The 16,746-nt window shown below is 41.2% G+C and overlaps 3 protein-coding genes across 3 annotated transcripts; 1 reads left to right on the forward strand and 2 right to left on the reverse strand.

The window, feature by feature from the left end:
• Positions 1-60: 60 nt before the first annotated feature.
• Positions 61-3,879, reverse strand: LOC137780233 (phosphoglycerate mutase 1-like). The gene is made up of 4 exons (XM_068568682.1): positions 3,598-3,879; positions 2,467-2,741; positions 1,676-1,856; positions 61-1,467 (listed from the first exon to the last, which is right to left on the reverse strand). The coding sequence occupies exons 1-4, from the start codon at positions 3,734-3,736 to the stop codon at positions 1,298-1,300; spliced, it is 765 nt and encodes a 254-aa protein (XP_068424783.1). The 5' UTR covers positions 3,737-3,879; the 3' UTR covers positions 61-1,297.
• Positions 3,880-8,190: 4,311 nt separating this feature from the next.
• On the reverse strand, positions 8,191-9,795 carry marveld1 (MARVEL domain containing 1). Its single transcript, XM_068568378.1, has one exon. The coding sequence runs from the start codon at positions 9,443-9,445 to the stop codon at positions 8,948-8,950; it is 498 nt and encodes a 165-aa protein (XP_068424479.1). The 5' UTR covers positions 9,446-9,795; the 3' UTR covers positions 8,191-8,947.
• Positions 9,796-10,511: 716 nt separating this feature from the next.
• Positions 10,512-13,495, forward strand: LOC137780089 (arginine vasopressin-induced protein 1-like). Its single transcript, XM_068568427.1, has 3 exons — positions 10,512-10,652; positions 11,626-11,989; positions 12,098-13,495. Exons 2-3 carry the CDS (start codon positions 11,640-11,642, stop codon positions 12,348-12,350), a joined length of 603 nt encoding a protein of 200 aa, XP_068424528.1. The 5' UTR covers positions 10,512-10,652; positions 11,626-11,639; the 3' UTR covers positions 12,351-13,495.
• Positions 13,496-16,746: the final 3,251 nt, after the last annotated feature.

A 16,746-nucleotide genomic window follows, 5' to 3' on the forward strand; every position in this document is an offset into this window, starting at 1 on the left:
TATATATATATATATATATATATATATATATATATATATATATATATATATATATATATATTTTCAAATTAAATTGGAGCAGACTTTTTTTTTTTAACCACCACTGCTTCCTTATTAGGCAGTAAGAGCAGCTGTAAGCATTTACTGTTGGAATAGGACCTGGTGGCACAGACATATGATGACACCAAGAGAAAAAGACAGACAAAAGGTAGACAAACAGTATAACAAAAATCACGTTCACATTTAGAACTCTTAATCCTGCATCACAATGGCACCGTAAAACTGTGAAGACTATAATCCAAATAATGGATTTGGTCCTTATACAGTGCAATGTTGATAGCAATGCAGTGTTTGGAACCATTTCAATTAACGTAATGAAACACAAAAAGAAAAATACAAATTGTCAGACTCAACAAAGACACAGCACAAATACTTTCTATATACACAAAGACTATAAGATTTTAATGGTTCTAACAGTCCCATCCAGCTCTCAAGAGATTGGGAACACATTACTAAAGGAATGCATCAATGAATTGCTTTAAAAAGTGATGTAGAAATGAAGTTGTACATCTTTAAAAGTGGTCCCTTCCATTAAAGAAAAAAAGGTCTCATAAAGTCTTCTTCAAATTGAATTGTAGGAGAATACAATATCTTATGAATAATAATGTTGTCCTGGGCAGTTAATAAGCATAAGCTAACGAAATACATTTTGAATATTAACAGGGCTATTACTTAAATATTCAAGTACACATAATAAACTGCCTTTATCAGCAATACTTTGCATTTCAGTTGACTGTTTAGGACACAGTACAGAAACTGATTCATGGCTACACCGGTGCATGTAAATGTGGCGGCTGGCAGCTCCCACAAACTTTGTTGCATTTGTGACAGATACATACTCATCAACTTTGGAAAAGAGAGTTCGATAGTTTTGCTTATTTAGGCGGGGGGTGAGGGGGGTTCTCGTAAAGCAAATCAAGACTCCAAACTGCATTTCATTGCACAACCATGTGTTGCACAATGACAATAAATTAAACCTTAAACTCTGAACCTTAAAAGGTTGTCCCATAATTTACAATCTCTTGAGAGCTGTGTCTCCCCTGACCCGAATATATCCTGATCATTCACCATCGACTATCCCTGCACTGTGCAAGAAGAGTGAGGTTTGACAATCATCTAAAGTGAACTCATCATGTATTACAATCCAGAATAAGTTAGGATTTAGCAAAAACACTTAAAAGGTCAGTTGTTGGGGACAACCTACTCTGTCATACACAATGAGGGTTTTTCTGTGCCTTTACTTCTTGGCCTTTCCTTGAGCCGCCACGGCCTCCATAGCTTTGCGTACAGTCTCCTCATCTCCCAGGAACTGCATCGGTTTCACAGGCTTCAGGTTCTTGTCGAGCTCGTAGAGGATAGGGATGCCTGTTGGCAGGTTCAGCTCCATGATGGCTTCATCTGACATTCCTACGGGTGAGAGCACATACAAACAGAACAGTTACGGACAGAAGTTAGTGAATTTACAGGTTGTTGTTTTTCTTTACATTTGTGTCACTAACTATTCTTACCTTTCCTTGAGTATATTGACAACAAACTGTCAGATCATTGTGACGGAATTTAAGTTAAATGCATTATGTATCATTGCTTGTGCTGAAAATTTCATAATGCCACCCACCCTCCAGGTGCTTAACAATCCCTCTCAGACTGTTTCCATGGGCAGCAATGAGCACCCGCTTTCCCTTTTTGATCTCGGGGGCGATCTCCTCGTTCCAGAAAGGCAGCGCCCGTGCAATGGTGTCCTTAAGGCTCTCACAAGAAGGAAGCTGGTCTTCAGTCAGGTCTGCATAGCGCCGATCCTACAGGAAGGACAAATGCATTAAGAAAGAGTGTCACTGTTCAAGCAATAATAATCAGCTATGACACTCTTCTTATAACACTATCAATGCTATCTCTCACCATCAGCATAGGCTACTGGTTCTTTACTCTGGATACCTCTGCAGAATCCTGATCAGGTTGTTTTTACTTGACTGAACTTTGAACTTGGACCTAGCAGACATCATTCCTACCAGTCATATATTAACCCACCTACAACATGTTATTAGGTAACAACTGGGCACATGCTCCCCAACGATTAGGGACTGTATGTCCACAGTGTATTACGGCTGTCCTGTACTATACGACTGTTGTACGTATAAAACATATTGATATTCAAGCTGGCTGTGCTGTGGAAAAAAAAGTAAAGCTACTATTTTCACTTAGATTGTTTCTGCTAATTTCATTCATTAATTAATTCATGGAGACACAGCCAATTTGAAGGCCTGACAGCAGAAATCAGGTATAGTCAGACTCAGGCTTCTTCTTTGTTATGCTTGTGTGCAACTAGTTTAGTCAATATTTACTGTTCATTTCCTTAGAGGCAAAGCGAGCTCATGGTTATGTGTATGTACTGTCAAGATAAGGGCTTACCTTGCTGATGACACTGTAGTAGTCATGGTCTGGGCCCATGGGAGGAGGTGGGGTATCAAACGAGCGCCTCCAGATCTTCACCTGAGCCTCTCCATGCTTGGCGGCCGTCTCTGCCTTGTTTAGCCCAGTCAGGCCGCCATAGTGGCGCTCATTGAGCCGCCAGGTCCGACGCACTGGCACCCACATCTGGTCAATGCTGTCCAGGACCAACCACAGTGTCCTGGTGGCCCGCTTCAGCACGGAGGTGAAGCAAATGTCAAACTCAAAGCCGTCATCTGTAAGTTTCAGAGCATGAGAGACACTGACGTTTAATGCAATTGTTGCCACTTGGAGACTGTGACTGCTTCTTTAAACCTTGATTCCACCCACATACCTCTTGAGAATAACAAGTATGCCCTTGTGGCATAAAACACAATTTATGAATGATACTATGCAGAGAGTTAAAAAAAAAAAAAAAGCAACACAGTCTCAAGCCTCACTGAAAATACAAGATGTTACATGGCTACATTTAGAGCTGCAACTACCGGCTTTTTCCTTACTATTTAATCCACAATTTACTTTCTCACCGTTAAATCTATAGAATGTTACATCACACACAACAATGGAGGAGCTCCAACCAGAAAATGTATGGCATTTTTCCTTTTCATCGACTATGTGAGTAATCAACTAACGGTTGCTTGGAGCTTTAGCTACATTGCAGCCTGGTTTAATGAGACTACTCTCAGAGACCTCTCTGAGTAGTCTCAGAGGGGTGACTTTTACTTCTTTTTTTTTAGAAAAAATGTAAAAGTCAGCATCAAGATGTTCATTTAAGAAAATCATTGAGAAATGTGATCACATGCTGTGGGGTCAAAAGGACCACATATTTTCAAAGGATCCTATTTTTTTCATGATACATTCTATATTGATTATCTGCTCTTTGGCCCTGGAACATGACTGCACCGGAGCAGCTTCATTAAGAGCATCACTTCTGCACGTTTGCACATCTTCTATGTATTCCTAACACGCTCAGGGGTCTGATGCGGAGGCCATTATGCATTGGGAGCCTGGCAATGAAGCCAGTATGAAACAGTATTTCAGAGAGAGTACAGTCCATGGTGATGGGAGCAAATTGAATAAGCGCTTCCTCACCTTTCAGAGCCTGTCCACCTCTCTTTGCCTCTCTCTCCCCGGTTTCACTCAAATCTGCATCGAACCAGCCGCAGAAACGATTCTCCTGGTTCCAGTTGCTCTCTCCGTGGCGGATCAACACTAACTTGTAGGCAGCCATGGCCGATTATAATGTGCCGAAATGAAAGTCTAAACTTTTAAGAACAGATTTAGGAGACGTTAAATTGACAGCTCTCCACTCAGAGAAGAAGATGGGTCTACTCGTTTCCCGTCAGACCGGTGAGGATTTTTATGTTATCCCGTGGATTGGCTACTCTCCTACTTCCGGGTTTTCCATCCAATCAGATTGCGCTAATGTAGACGTTGTTCATTCGAAGGCCAATGACAGCGGTGGACGTAAGCAGCGGGGGCCGTTCCCTGACCTTCATACTGCACATTGCACCATATTGAGTTTTCATTGTGTTTCTCTATCTATCTATCTATCTATCGGAGTTTCTAAGTTTGTTGTAAACTTACATAAAAGCTGAAATAAAGCTAGGCTCTTTGATTTTTCTTTATTTCATAATGACCTCTCAAGGAGGTAATTGGACCGTGATACACATTTAAGATGACAAAAGTATGCGGTCAATGTATTTTAATAAAGACCAGCTCAACCAATTGTTGCTTTCCCCTTTTCATCTGTAGGGGGTGACCTCGGCTTGTAAAACATTAAACTACTGCAGTAGTTACTAGAGCCCGGAACTATCATAAGTTTAAAACACTGTAATTAAACATGAGCAAAAGTCAAGAAATGCATTTATAGAGATGTATTAAAGAAATAAAAATATGGGGCGAAAAATAATTATTTAAAAAAAAGAACTAGTGGGCGATATGAGAGATTGTGTTCATGATGGGATAAATACAATATCACAGAGTACTAAATATCTATGTTTGAGCATATCAGTGATGAAAGGAAAGAGCAGTACTTGTTTTGTGGATGAGCTTCAGTATACTGCATGTGTGTTACATATTTACAATTAAAACCTCAGTTTGTAAAACACAAATATAAATACAGTATATTTGCACATTGTGGTTTCAGAGATGACTCCACCCTCTGACCTCAGCCATCTCATGATAGTTAACCTCTGACTGTATGATGTCAACATTTTATTCTGCTTACCCCCCTGGCCAAACACAACTCCATTTCCCTCGCCCATAATGTAAAATGATTACGTCTTAACTACAGCAACCTCCTTATGATGTTCTGCATGAGACAGTAGTCACATGCATTTGTGAAAAGACTACTCAACAAATACAATCATATGATGAAATAGGGTGAACTTCAAGATAGAGTTAAACAGTTAAATGAGGACATTCACAGTCCTTTTGCTTCTTGCTTTTCTGGCTACTTGGATTGAATTTAAAGAGCTTTTAATGATTTAATGTTTGAATGGTAATCTATTTAAGATTGGGTTGACAATACAAACCCAACTCAAGTCCACTCACTAGCTTTTTCTGGAGTTTAAAAGAAGACTTTACAAACTAGAGTTCTATCAGTCAATTGAGAAAGATGTATTCTGACGATGCAGTGTAATAAAACCAACATCTCAAGTAATGCAATGTTTCAAGGCCTGAGACATATTAGCTAATTTTATGACCAAAATCAATTAAAGGGAATATAATTAAAGAAAATAGGTCTTTCAATGTATGTTTTTTCTTTACAACTGTAGTAAGAGAGAGAATTTGAGTTTCTGTGGTAAAGGTGGTGCTTAAAAAAAAAAAGTTGCCATCATCAGAAACTCCAAAGGAATGTTTGTTTTACTTCACAGCGTGCGTGTCGGCTTATGCTGTTCTAAAGATGCAACGTTGGTAAAGAACTTCCCCTCATCTTGGATTTCACTTCTCACTCCTTTAACATTATATATTCGTCAGGCAAAAATAAAAGGCGGTGAATGACAAGGGTGTTGATAATTTTCTGGTACATAAATCAGTTAAAGTCAGATTACCTCCCTCTCTCTTACGTTTGTCAGACTCACTCACTCTCAACAACATGGCAGAGTGAAGAAAGCGGCGGTATTTTCAAGCCTCTATAAATAGCAATCATCATTTCCCACCACTGGCTGCCATTGCCCTCACACAGCATATGAACACTGTGCCTATTCAGAAGTATTGTGTGGGTAAAAGCTGCTGTAACAGATGTGGAATCAGTAATCCCAGTCACCATGTTAGGAAACTATAAAACAGAGTGTCAGATGCAAAATACACAGCCTGGAACACTGTGCCCATTCATGCCTTACACAGACAGGAAATGTCAATCTCTGTGTCGATTCCTGCTCGAACCTTTATGTCAGGACATTTTTGCACATCACTTCTTGCTTTTCTCTGCTCATTCACTTGTTCTGTCAGTCAGTCTTCATCTGTTTTCCCATCTTTCCCTCTCCTCTGCAGTGGAATGTGCATCTCAGCAGTATCTGATGAAAGAGTGGTTAACAGGGTGCTGCCGCTTGCACGTGTCTGTGTTTTCATCTTTCATGTGCGTACATGTAGCCTATTAATCAAAACAGGAGACAAGGTCTGTCAGCTGGGCGGGAGGGGGGACGGGGGTGTGTGGAAGAGTCGGACACAAAGTGCCTCCACTGGGGATGACCCTCCCAGAATTTAGGTAAACTGTGTAACACGGTGAAGAAAAGTGTGGGTTATAGTGTTGGTATTCTTTGAACATTTACATTTCCTCTTGAATAATGCTGAGCATACACACAATTTTTATGTTGTTTTTTTTAAAGCAGAGGAACCCTTTTGAAGGGTTATGATTGCTCTATTGGACGGTCACTTGCAGACTAGTGGGAGAGCGCATACAGGAAGCGTCTCTTTGGTTGAGTTGCCAAAAGAAATATCACACAGTTGGCACTCCAGAGAAGCTGCTGGCTGTATATGTCCTTAAACCAAGTTGTCTGGGCTTTCTTGGCTCTCCATGTAGCTAAACACATACAACAACCTCAGTTGTGTGGTGCCCACACCCTTCTGACAGTGTCAGGAGGTAACAAAGGATTCCAAATTCATGTTATTACCTGATTATATGGGTTTCTTTTTTGGACGTGAAGTTTGAAGATTACGTGCAGGTTTGTGGAAGGCTCAAAACAACTTTCAGGGTAAATGTGGAGAATACTTTTCTGGCCTTAATTGTTCGTACATGCTAAACTTGCTGTGAGTCAATCAAAACTTAAATGATTATCCATGATTACTTTCAATATATCAAACTGAATCACTGGATTCAATGCTTTGTTTATGCTATACGCTGCTGTTGTACTGTCTCCACTTGGTTGTAAACAGCAGTGTGTTTCCACAGGCGCTGACACGTGGACAGGACAACTCTTCTGTGGAAGTCTCAGAGGAGGAGAGGGTGGGTTGTGTGTGGGGCGGGGGACTCCTTTCTTTCTTGAGAAGTGCTAGATTTATATCCTGCAGCTGGTTAACATTAACCCTTGCCTCCTTGCTCTCGACACACACGCACGTACTGTATTTCAGTTGTAGTCATTGCACTGAAAGGCCGGTGCCCCAAGGATGATATACTGGACAATTGTTTATGGAAGCACAGACTGAAGAAAATACCCAAATTAAATCTAAGATAAACACTTGTTTCGGGGTCACTTTGCCTCATAAGTGCAAGCACTAAATAAGTCGACGATATGAATCAGGTTACAGCAGCTATTCTTGCCAAGCACTAAAAAAATATTTCTCACCTCTTTACCTTTCATTGTTGTATTGTAAAACTGCTGTTTCAATATTCTAATCTCTGCATTTGTGTTGCCTTCGTTTTGATCTTGATTAGGAATCTGAAGCTGTGACAAAGCCACATTTCATCTCTCATGCTATCAGTAATAACTTGCCGCATTCACTTGAAGCGTACACGGGGAAAGTTAAAGCCCAAAAAAGGAAAAGTGTGTCTTTTATGTGCGAGTAATCTGCAGCTTTTTTTACTACACACATCCATGCCAGCACCACTGTGACGCTAATTGTAAAAAGGCAACCAAACAGAGTTATCACAGCGCGGCTTTGGGTGCTGTTTAATCATCTTGTCTGCAGCATGTTTTCAAGAACGGCCTGCTGACTGAAATAAACAAGAAGTTGAATCATCTGCTTGGCTTAATTTTCATTGGCTGAACATCAGCCCACCTCCAGAACCCCAACAGAGTGTTCCGGTAAGAACAAGCCTCTTCCCAGATTATTGCACACTCACACACGCACACACACACAGTTTCCAAAAGTAGGATATCTGTCATGCAACACACTCACATTCTTTCTATCAGCACATTGTCAGCGTGTGAGCAACTCTCATCTTCCGTTAGAGTTCCAGATACATCTAGGGATGTGTGTCTTTCATGTGGTCAAGTGGTATTGCATATAAATGTTCCCCGCCGATTGGGCAAGACTTTTATCTCCCAACAGAAAACTCCTCAGGGCGCTGTGTCTAATCCCTCTAAATCTGCGTTTCATTTGAAAAAAGCCACCAAAGGCACAGCTCAAGTGTCCCGGCTGTTTCTTAAAATTTAACACCGAGAACTCAAACAAAAAATACAGGTTATTTACATACGCTCATATCCAAAGAAACATATCAGGAGCTTACACTTACTGGTCTTTATTTTTTGGCTTTATAAGGAAAACTTAAGGAATATTTTTGTTCAGCATACACATTGCAGCACCGATCACACCCATCGTGTCGGGGTGTTGTTGTCACAGCCTTGTTGAGTATACAGCATTCGAACAGAAGGCACTGATGAAACTGTTTGCAATGTTTGAGTCAGAGAAAATAAAAACGGCTGCTCAAAATGAGATCCGCAAGTGTCCGCCATGCTTCAGTATAGTTTTACTGTCATAAAAAACACACAAACACATAGAAATATATACTTTCCAAAAAGTTAAGTATCCTTTGAGAAAAAATAAAGGGGTTTTAGATAGATAGTTACTCAGTATACTGACACAAATATGCAAGTGTATGTTAAGGCCATTCTATTGTAAACACTGAATATACTACCCCACTATAATATGCACTGACAGGAATATTATAATACTTATTTATGAGGGAAAACTAATGGGGAAAAAATGCAAGAGGTGGAGTCATAGCCACATATGCCTTAATAATAAAAGGTTACAAAGCTTCCAATCAGACTCCCATCCTGTGGCCTACATGACAAGGGCTGCTTGGGTTGTTTTCATGTCAGCAACACTGACTGAGTCTTTTTGGATGGTTTTGGGGAGACAATTGAGACAAACCTATGATTAGAGTAGCTGTTGAGTTAAATTACAGTGAAGTTAACTATTCCTCATCTTGCTGTGGATACCCCCTGTAGGGCCCTCCTCCCTGTTGCCATCACCTCACCCCCCTTCAGTCTCATCAGAGGTCCGACTGCTCCCCCCGACATTTCCTATACGTCCCATAAATAGCCGACAGGAGGTAAGCCAGGAAGCACAGGCAGGCGAACACTGCGGCTGTCAGGTAGACGCTGTACAGGCAGAGGTGTTTGTACTGATCCAAGTTGCAGTACGATTTGCGATCCGTCTTGTAGACCATGACACCTATGGCCGGCAGGTAGAGCACAGAGGCGGCCACGTCGTGCGCCAGGTTGGTGGACATCCAGCGCTCCCCTCCCAGCAGCGGGACGAGGTCCTGCTTGTCCAGCATGGTGACGAAGAAAAGAGCGAGGGTGAGGAGCCAGAAGAGGACTGCGACGAACAGGACGAAGTGGATGGATCCCTCGTATTTGTTTGCAGCGATGGTGACCCACAGTCCGGCCCCGAACACAATCTGCAGTATCCGGATGTTTCCCAAAAAACTCCTGAGGAACTTCAGGATATTCTTCCTCACCTGCGGCTGGGAAGGTTGGGGTTGCATCTCTCTCCTCCACCGGTCACTTTCGGTCCCTTTTTCCCCCGAACAGGGCGGATGCTTCCTGCCAGCTGCAAACAGCTGGGGGAAAAGATGGACAAAAAGTGTGAATAACGGGGGGAAAGCCGGGTTTTTGGTCTGGCAATGGTGCCAAATCTGGACAAGTTTAGGTATCAAAAGGGAACTCTCTGTTCTTTCCACAGCCCCGGGGTTTTGAAATGAAAAACCGTCTTGGATGTTTCGTCTTTTCCGTTTCCTCTGTTGAATGTAACGTCTGTGTTTGGGGGGCTGGGTGATGGAGAGGGGGCGGCCTGTAATTCAAAGCCTGCCCCTCCTCTGCCGGACTGCACGGTTCATCCATGTCCGCCCGTCTGCTCGTGCATTTCCCCAAGGTGGAGTAGTTTCCCCCGGGGAGTGTGACATTTTCTCCTCCCGTCCTCTCGGACTAAAGAGAGACTTTAGAAAATGATTAAATCTTAACGTGTGCTGAAGCAGCACAACAGAAGCGTAGCTATAATCCCTGTTATGGGCTTCCATGCTTCAACATGTAGACAATGCTTATGTCTTTAACTGAAACGATACATGCACATTACTTACTTCAGTGAAAAACACAAACATATAATAATAATAATAACAATAATAATAATAATAATAATAATAATAATAATAATAATAATAACAATAATAACAAATACATTAAACATGTATATTATATATGCATACAATAGAGTGTTTCTTATTCCACTGGACACACACCATAACAAAGAAGCAGTGATTTCTTTAGGAGCCCAGTCGTCATCCTGTGTGTCTGCGTGGGATGCTCACATGTTACTTCCCTCTCACTTAAATTGACAGACGCTTGTTGTGCCAGCCAGTCATTGACGTCAATGGATTTCAGCAAACACACCCTACGTGGCCAGGAGGCGGAGCCCGCCACCGTCGCCTTCCTCAGCCAAACCTGTGATTGGTCTAAAAAAAAAAATGTTTCCAATCCCCGACAGGAGGGATCGGAGGATCTCTCTCCGCCCATTGGTCGCTTGACAGCATTGATTCTTGACAGACCGTCGGCTCAAGGACAGAAAGTGGCTCCAGGTGAAACTGAGTGACCTGGATACGTTTCAGTGTTGCGAAGGATGTCATAGAAGAGAAACATCGGAGCAGAGTCAGATACTGTCGGAGCAAAGCGCGCTGAAAAGACTCAGTTCATCTTCGGGTAAGCTGAATTGATTTTCTGTCTTCTCATGACTCTCACGGGGTCCCTGCGTACTGCCTGTGACCCGCAGCACAATACAGCACAGACAGTCCGCTGCTCAGCCGCTGCGACGTATCATCCTCAACAGGTCCACACGCGGGTCTAATGCAAAGACAGTTTTCTCCTGTTATACTTGTACTCTTTTCACTGAGACTCTTTGGAGCTTTGCAAGGGATCCGGGTGTCTGTGCCCCAGTGTGTTTCTTATGCAAACAGTAGCTTGCCGAGATAGCTGTGGAAGGGAATATGGAAGTTAATATTAAACTAGGTTTCTATAAATGCGTAAGTGTTTGTGTTTTTACAGCTGCATCCTTCAATCATGATTATTTCTAGGCAGAATCCCAGGCTTGTCCTCAGCTAACTCACACACTGTTGAGTGATTTAGTATTGGAGGTATTTAAATATTTGGGTATATATGAGGTCACCCTGTTACTTTGTCTTTAGATATATATTTTGTTTATATTTATAAATACTTATTTTTCATATTCTGTTGTATGCAGACAACATAAGAGTTTACAAACGGATATTATCCCTGATAATAGCTATAGGCCCTGAAGACAGCTATAGTGGTCCTTTTATTTAAGGTTATTTTGTCAAGCTGAAAAAAAAAGTTGTTTTAGTGGAGAGGCCACTGACTTTCAAGCAGCCATGATTTTGGTCACTCAGCAAATTGGTTAGTGTCCCACCTAAAACCATATGTGAGTAAAGATAACGTTGCCATCTGTAGTTTAATGGGCTTTCAAAGCACGACTTGTCACTCGCTTCCTAAAGTAGGATTAAGAACTCTGAGCGGAAGAGTAGCAGGTCAGTTGCATCAGCTGTCTATCAGTGTTGTGACGCAGTCTGCACTCATGTACTATGTATGTTGTGTTGTTTATTTCAAAGTATTTTTCACTTTGCAAACACATCCCAATGAGTGTAAACTCTTTCAACAGAATAGAGCTTGTGCATGCCACCTTTTCCCGTGTTTCTCCGGATGGATACCGGATCCGCTTCCCCTTCTTCCTCCGTGGTGGCGGGCCCCTCTTCCCTGTGGCGGTTGTCCGACAGAAGGAGTAGGAAGGCTGGCTCTGCCAACATTTTTAGCAACGTAAATCTGTGGCAGCTCCAGAGACTATTCAGGGCAGCGGGAGATCAAGATGCGGAACAGAGGGCCCAACTTGTCTGGGGCGACGGAGATGAGGGCGAACTGGCTCAGGCATTGAAAGGCCTGAGGGCCCGAGGTCACAGGAGAGGACTGAGGGCCAACGGTAGAGAGGCGCTGGGCTCACACTGGCTACGAGCCTTCAATCACCTCAGGTAGCAAAACTGCTGATTTGATTTCATATACATTCAGATCATTCATCATAGTAACTGTTTAAATGATGTGCCATTCATATTGTATTCAACAATATTTATGTTGTTCAGGATCGGAGAGAGCTCGCCGAGCAGCCAGGGGAAGGGTCCCGGGGAGGAGAGTGATTCTGAGGCAGGAGGAGCACACAGCAGTCCGGAGCCACGAAGACACACCTCCATAGGGACAACAGCAAGAGGTACAGGGGTACTCACTGAGAGCCAGGGCCCTTTGGGGACTTCTGAGAGACCAGCTAGAACCAGCTCGGGACTGAGGAGAGGAGGAGAGAACAACCCAGAGAGATACCTCCACAAAATACTCCACTGATTGCACCGAAACCTCTGAGATGCAAAACTGACTTAATGACTGTATGTGCGAGAAAGGAGCAGCACTGCTGATCCGTCTTTAATACTGCACTGGTGTGTTCACAAACTGGAGCTAGGTTGAACTACCTTGTGGCAAAAGCAAAAGTTACACTTGAAATTGTATTGCAGGTTGAATAGTTTCTTATGATGCCGTAATGTCTGATGTTTTAATGGACCTGGGCTGATGGCCGTATACCGACACTACACAGTTACATCTTCACCTGAATAATGGAGGCAGCACAAAACTCTCAATGACTCCTGTTATCTCACAATATGTTGTTGTGGTTACCTCTCATGAACTGCCTTATGTGTTATTCTAAATTCACCCAACTTGCACTCTTCATGCATACTGATAACTACGGACAGGGACATGACTTTTTCAAAGGTGCAGTGTGTAGGGTTTGGTGACATCTAGCGGTGAAGTTGATTGCAGATTTGCAACAGACTGAAACTTCTCCTTTGTGCTGAGTGAATAGACAAACTATGTTGGCAAATGTGAAAATGAAAGGTCCTGTCTAGAGCCTGTGTTTGGTCTGTCCCTTCTGGGCTCGTGCACTAACATTTATGTATGTTATTTAGATAGAAACTGCCTTTTGAGTCACAAAAACGCAGATATTCTCATTTTCCAGTGATTATATACTAATGAAAACATATTTATATCATAATCCATTTCTGCTAATATATTCTATTAGCAAAAATGCGACACACTGTTGCTTTAACGTATCAACCATTTACTATTATGTGTCCCTGGTTATGGGTGTGGTATGTTGCGCAACAATGTAAACGGGTATAAGTATACAGTGGGTTCAATTTGAGGTGGCATGAGAAGCAAAAATACATGTTCATCTACTGCACATTTCGAGACGTTGACTCAAACCTAATAATTCAACGTGTGAGATTAACCTCTGCCAGTCACGAGTTTATAGTTATTGAAAGTCAAGTTTTAGGTGGTTAGAGACCAACATTTATAAATGGAGACTCGCTGTCCAGAGAAACTTGAAATTTTCATGTCCTCATGTTAAAATGTTCATGGTCACAGTGTGAAAACCTCCTTTTATTATGAAAAAACTGTATGCCATTAGACTGCTAAAATTGTTGTTAATACTGTTTGTGTGGAAATAAAAGTCTTTGAATTGTTTTTTTTTCTTGTTTTTTTTTAAAATTTTTAAATCAGTCAAACATTATCACAAAGTAATGAAAATGACTCAGTACATGTTTACGGTAATGGCTTTTATTAAATGTGCAGTTATTTAAAAAAAAGATGACATCTAGTTTTATAGTATAAGTAAGGCATTCATCAGTCTGTTGCTTTTAGTTGCTCATTGTCACTGTTGTCCTGCATCTCTACATACAGTGTATACACATTCACAGCCAGGACATGCTGTCTGCACCACAGTTGACACTTTTATCCACTGGGCAGCTCCACTGGACCAGTTGGCCGTTAAGTGCCTTGCTCAAGGAGCTCATTTGCTTTTTTTTTTATTAATAGAATAGCAATACACATTTAAAGTTCATATTCATTTCCTGCTGCTTCTCAGTTAAAAAATGCTCCAAGAAATTACACATTGCAAAAAAAATAAAAGGAGAGGACTGCAGAGTACCAGGTGGTTGTGCAGCTTTAGAAACAAACACTGCCATCTAGTGGTCACATCTAGTAATTATGCTACGTATAACTGGTCTTGTGGTCACTAGATGGCACAAGAGGTTTGGTTTTGGGAAGGCAAACCACTGCACCGAGCCAGGGAAGATTAATGCTTGTGATGCATAGAATAGACTTTACACTGGAAAAGCATACACATTCAGAGAGTTATTGTTAATTTGAAGACAGATTAATTTTATTAGACACAAAGATGATCGTGTTAATCCTTGCTTGTTTACGTTCTGACAGGTTTACCAAATCCCCTGAATGTTAGGATGGCTCGAAATGTTTTAAAGCTTGTATCCCCACTGCTAATGTCTGAACCATCAGGCAGCATTATAACTAAATGACATAAAAGGTGTCTTTCCACTTCAGGTTCAGAAGCTGTTTTGGTTTAATTCAACAAGTCTGATCTGTAGATGCAATATAAATGTTACTTTAAGTCATTCCTCCATCCAGTTTTTTACTGCCCAGTCAGGCGAGCAAGAAGAGAGATGAGGAAGCGCTATACTGAGAAGATCTTTATCTTTTACATGACATGTAAAGTTGCATATTTGGGTTAGGATTACCCCATTCACCAGATCGTCAGTTTCCTCCATCTCCTTCTGGGTGATGCAAAGTAATACATTGACAATCTGGGAGATAACGTCCTTTCTGTGTGTTCTGCATCTACTCAGTAGTGCCAGACTGGTGCGATGGCAAACTGAGACATCTGTAAGGTAGCTTTATACGGTCCTGAAACCTCAGCAGACTTGCTCAGTGCAGAGGAAGCAGCAGATTGGCTCTGAGGTAATCCTCAAATCGCTGAGCCTCCCCTTGTTGTGTAAAGTAAGCTCATTGCACGGGAAACCTAATTTTAGTGCCCAAATAGTGTATCTTAACTCATTCACTCCATTAATCTTATAACTATAGATATGAACTGATGATCCAGCAGTAATATAGTTGTAGCTGGAATAGTGGTTCTCATTTTTCACTGTTCAGTGGCAGAAACTATGAGGTCCTCTCTTGAGAATATCTATATTATGCTACTTCACTCTAATTTAAGGTTTTACATTAACCAAAACATACAAGCTCACAATACAAATCAAAATCATTGTGTACTCAGGGTCCGTCGTTAGATTTGGATGAGATTGAGTTGTTAGCATTTCCACTTCCAGCCAATAGCCCTCTTGAGGCCCAGAGAGGTCACATGATCTACTATTTTCACAAGTAAAGTTATTTGAGGAAAGTAGAATAACTTTCTTTTCTCTCTTATTACTATTTTAATCAGATCTAACCCCTGGACTAAACTAACTGTATTTCAATCAGAAGAGACCAGCCAAAAAAAGAAAAGATAATTGTTTTTTGGTAACAGATGATATGTGATGCTAAAGTCTCGACAGAGTCTTTGGTGCTTGAACTCTACAGGAAGATTTGTAATTGAGGGCCGTCTGCCTCGATCAACAATAAGATAAATACTCTCGAGTCCAGACCTGGTGGGTGGTGAGGCTGATGGATCTGATGAAGACTTGGCGGCGATAGGTAGGTGGAGGGGTGCGTAACAGCAACATGAATAAACTGAAGGTAGAGAGACAGTCATAAAGAGACAGCAGGAAGATGGCAGGCTAACAATGTAATTGTTTCGTTGTGCTTATTGGATAGAGTAGACCAGCTGATCTAAACAGCTGCTGTCGTGATTGACAGCCTCGAACAATGACAGCAAGTTAACGATAAGAGAACATGAGTGAGAAATAGTTGCCAGGTGTATGATAAATAAACGAGGGTCTTCCGACTGAACTTTTAGCTTCATATGATGATGAGAACATGAGCTTCATATGATGTATAGATATATGTATGTATACTTCTTCTGGCAAGAGTGAGAGTTGTGGATCCCAGAAAGCCTGATATGATAGAGAGAACCAAACAGGTCTTAGATGATGGGATAAAATGAGACCCTAGTAGACACTGTTGAGGTTGAGGATGTTAAGATGAATTTAGTTAATCCTGATAAGGTAATAGTGGACTAACATCTTGGTGAATCACTGTGTTTAGACATGTCCTTGTTAATATTCACTCTATTTATTAGATGTTTAATTAAATCAAAGCTTTGCATTGAGTCCCACTGAATGTGGATGAAGTAGCATCGAAAGTTTCAATTATAAGCGAGTTGCAGAAAGAATCATGCCGACTTCTGTTCTTGTAACTATTATAGTTCTGTGTTCAACAGCAGCGTGGTGGCAAACTGGGATTCCTTTGTGGTACATTGTTGCCTTTCAAGCAACATGCACATCTTAGCACTTGTCTAAGTTATGTGCATATAAATGATGTCTTTATGCTTTTAAAATCATGAGGCCAATTTAGTAGTTAATGAAAAATGGAATTTCTATGCAAAGGTTTTGTAAATGGCATGCATTTGTTCAGTGTCCAGTTCAGTCCTTGAGGTTAACAATTGCCATTTTGGCTAAAACCAATCAAAGTATTTATAGGTTTTGCTCTGCCCTTTTTTCAAAGTGATTTGTACAGGCTATTTTTCCGTGCTTGTGCAGTGAAATATATGCATTCCTTTTTTGGTTTTGATTTTATGGTGTTTATTATTCAAGCTTCAAGATATTCAAGATGTTTTTATTGTTATATGCACCGCTAACAGACAGTTATTCTATACAATGAAAAGCTTATTTTGCTCGGTCCTCCTAACACAGAATTACAATAAACTTAAGGGAGAAAAAATAAAAAATTAGGC

This window comes from Clinocottus analis, unplaced genomic scaffold (genome assembly GCF_023055335.1).
Source record: "Clinocottus analis isolate CAN_PGR_092001 unplaced genomic scaffold, fCliAna1.0.p SCAF_8, whole genome shotgun sequence".
In the NCBI taxonomy this organism is placed as follows: Eukaryota; Metazoa; Chordata; class Actinopteri; order Perciformes; family Cottidae; genus Clinocottus; species Clinocottus analis.

What these genes read in the sequence shown, in the direction of transcription:
- LOC137780233 (XM_068568682.1), bottom strand. Translation starts at nt 3,736, where the DNA reads ATGGCTGCCTACAAGTTAGTGTTGATCCGCCACGGAGAGAGCAACTGG. An exon ending in AGGTGGACAGGCTCTGAAAG is followed by an intron (nt 2,742 to 3,597) that starts GTGAGGAAGCGC and finishes TGAAACTTACAG; the next exon opens with ATGACGGCTTTGAGTTTGAC. An exon ending in GATTGTTAAGCACCTGGAGG is followed by an intron (nt 1,468 to 1,675) that starts GTGGGTGGCATT and finishes TCTCACCCGTAG; the next exon opens with GAATGTCAGATGAAGCCATC.
- marveld1 (XM_068568378.1), bottom strand. Translation starts at nt 9,445, where the DNA reads ATGCAACCCCAACCTTCCCAGCCGCAGGTGAGGAAGAATATCCTGAAG.
- LOC137780089 (XM_068568427.1), top strand. Translation starts at nt 11,640, where the DNA reads ATGCCACCTTTTCCCGTGTTTCTCCGGATGGATACCGGATCCGCTTCC. An exon ending in CGAGCCTTCAATCACCTCAG is followed by an intron (nt 11,990 to 12,097) that starts GTAGCAAAACTG and finishes TATGTTGTTCAG; the next exon opens with GATCGGAGAGAGCTCGCCGA.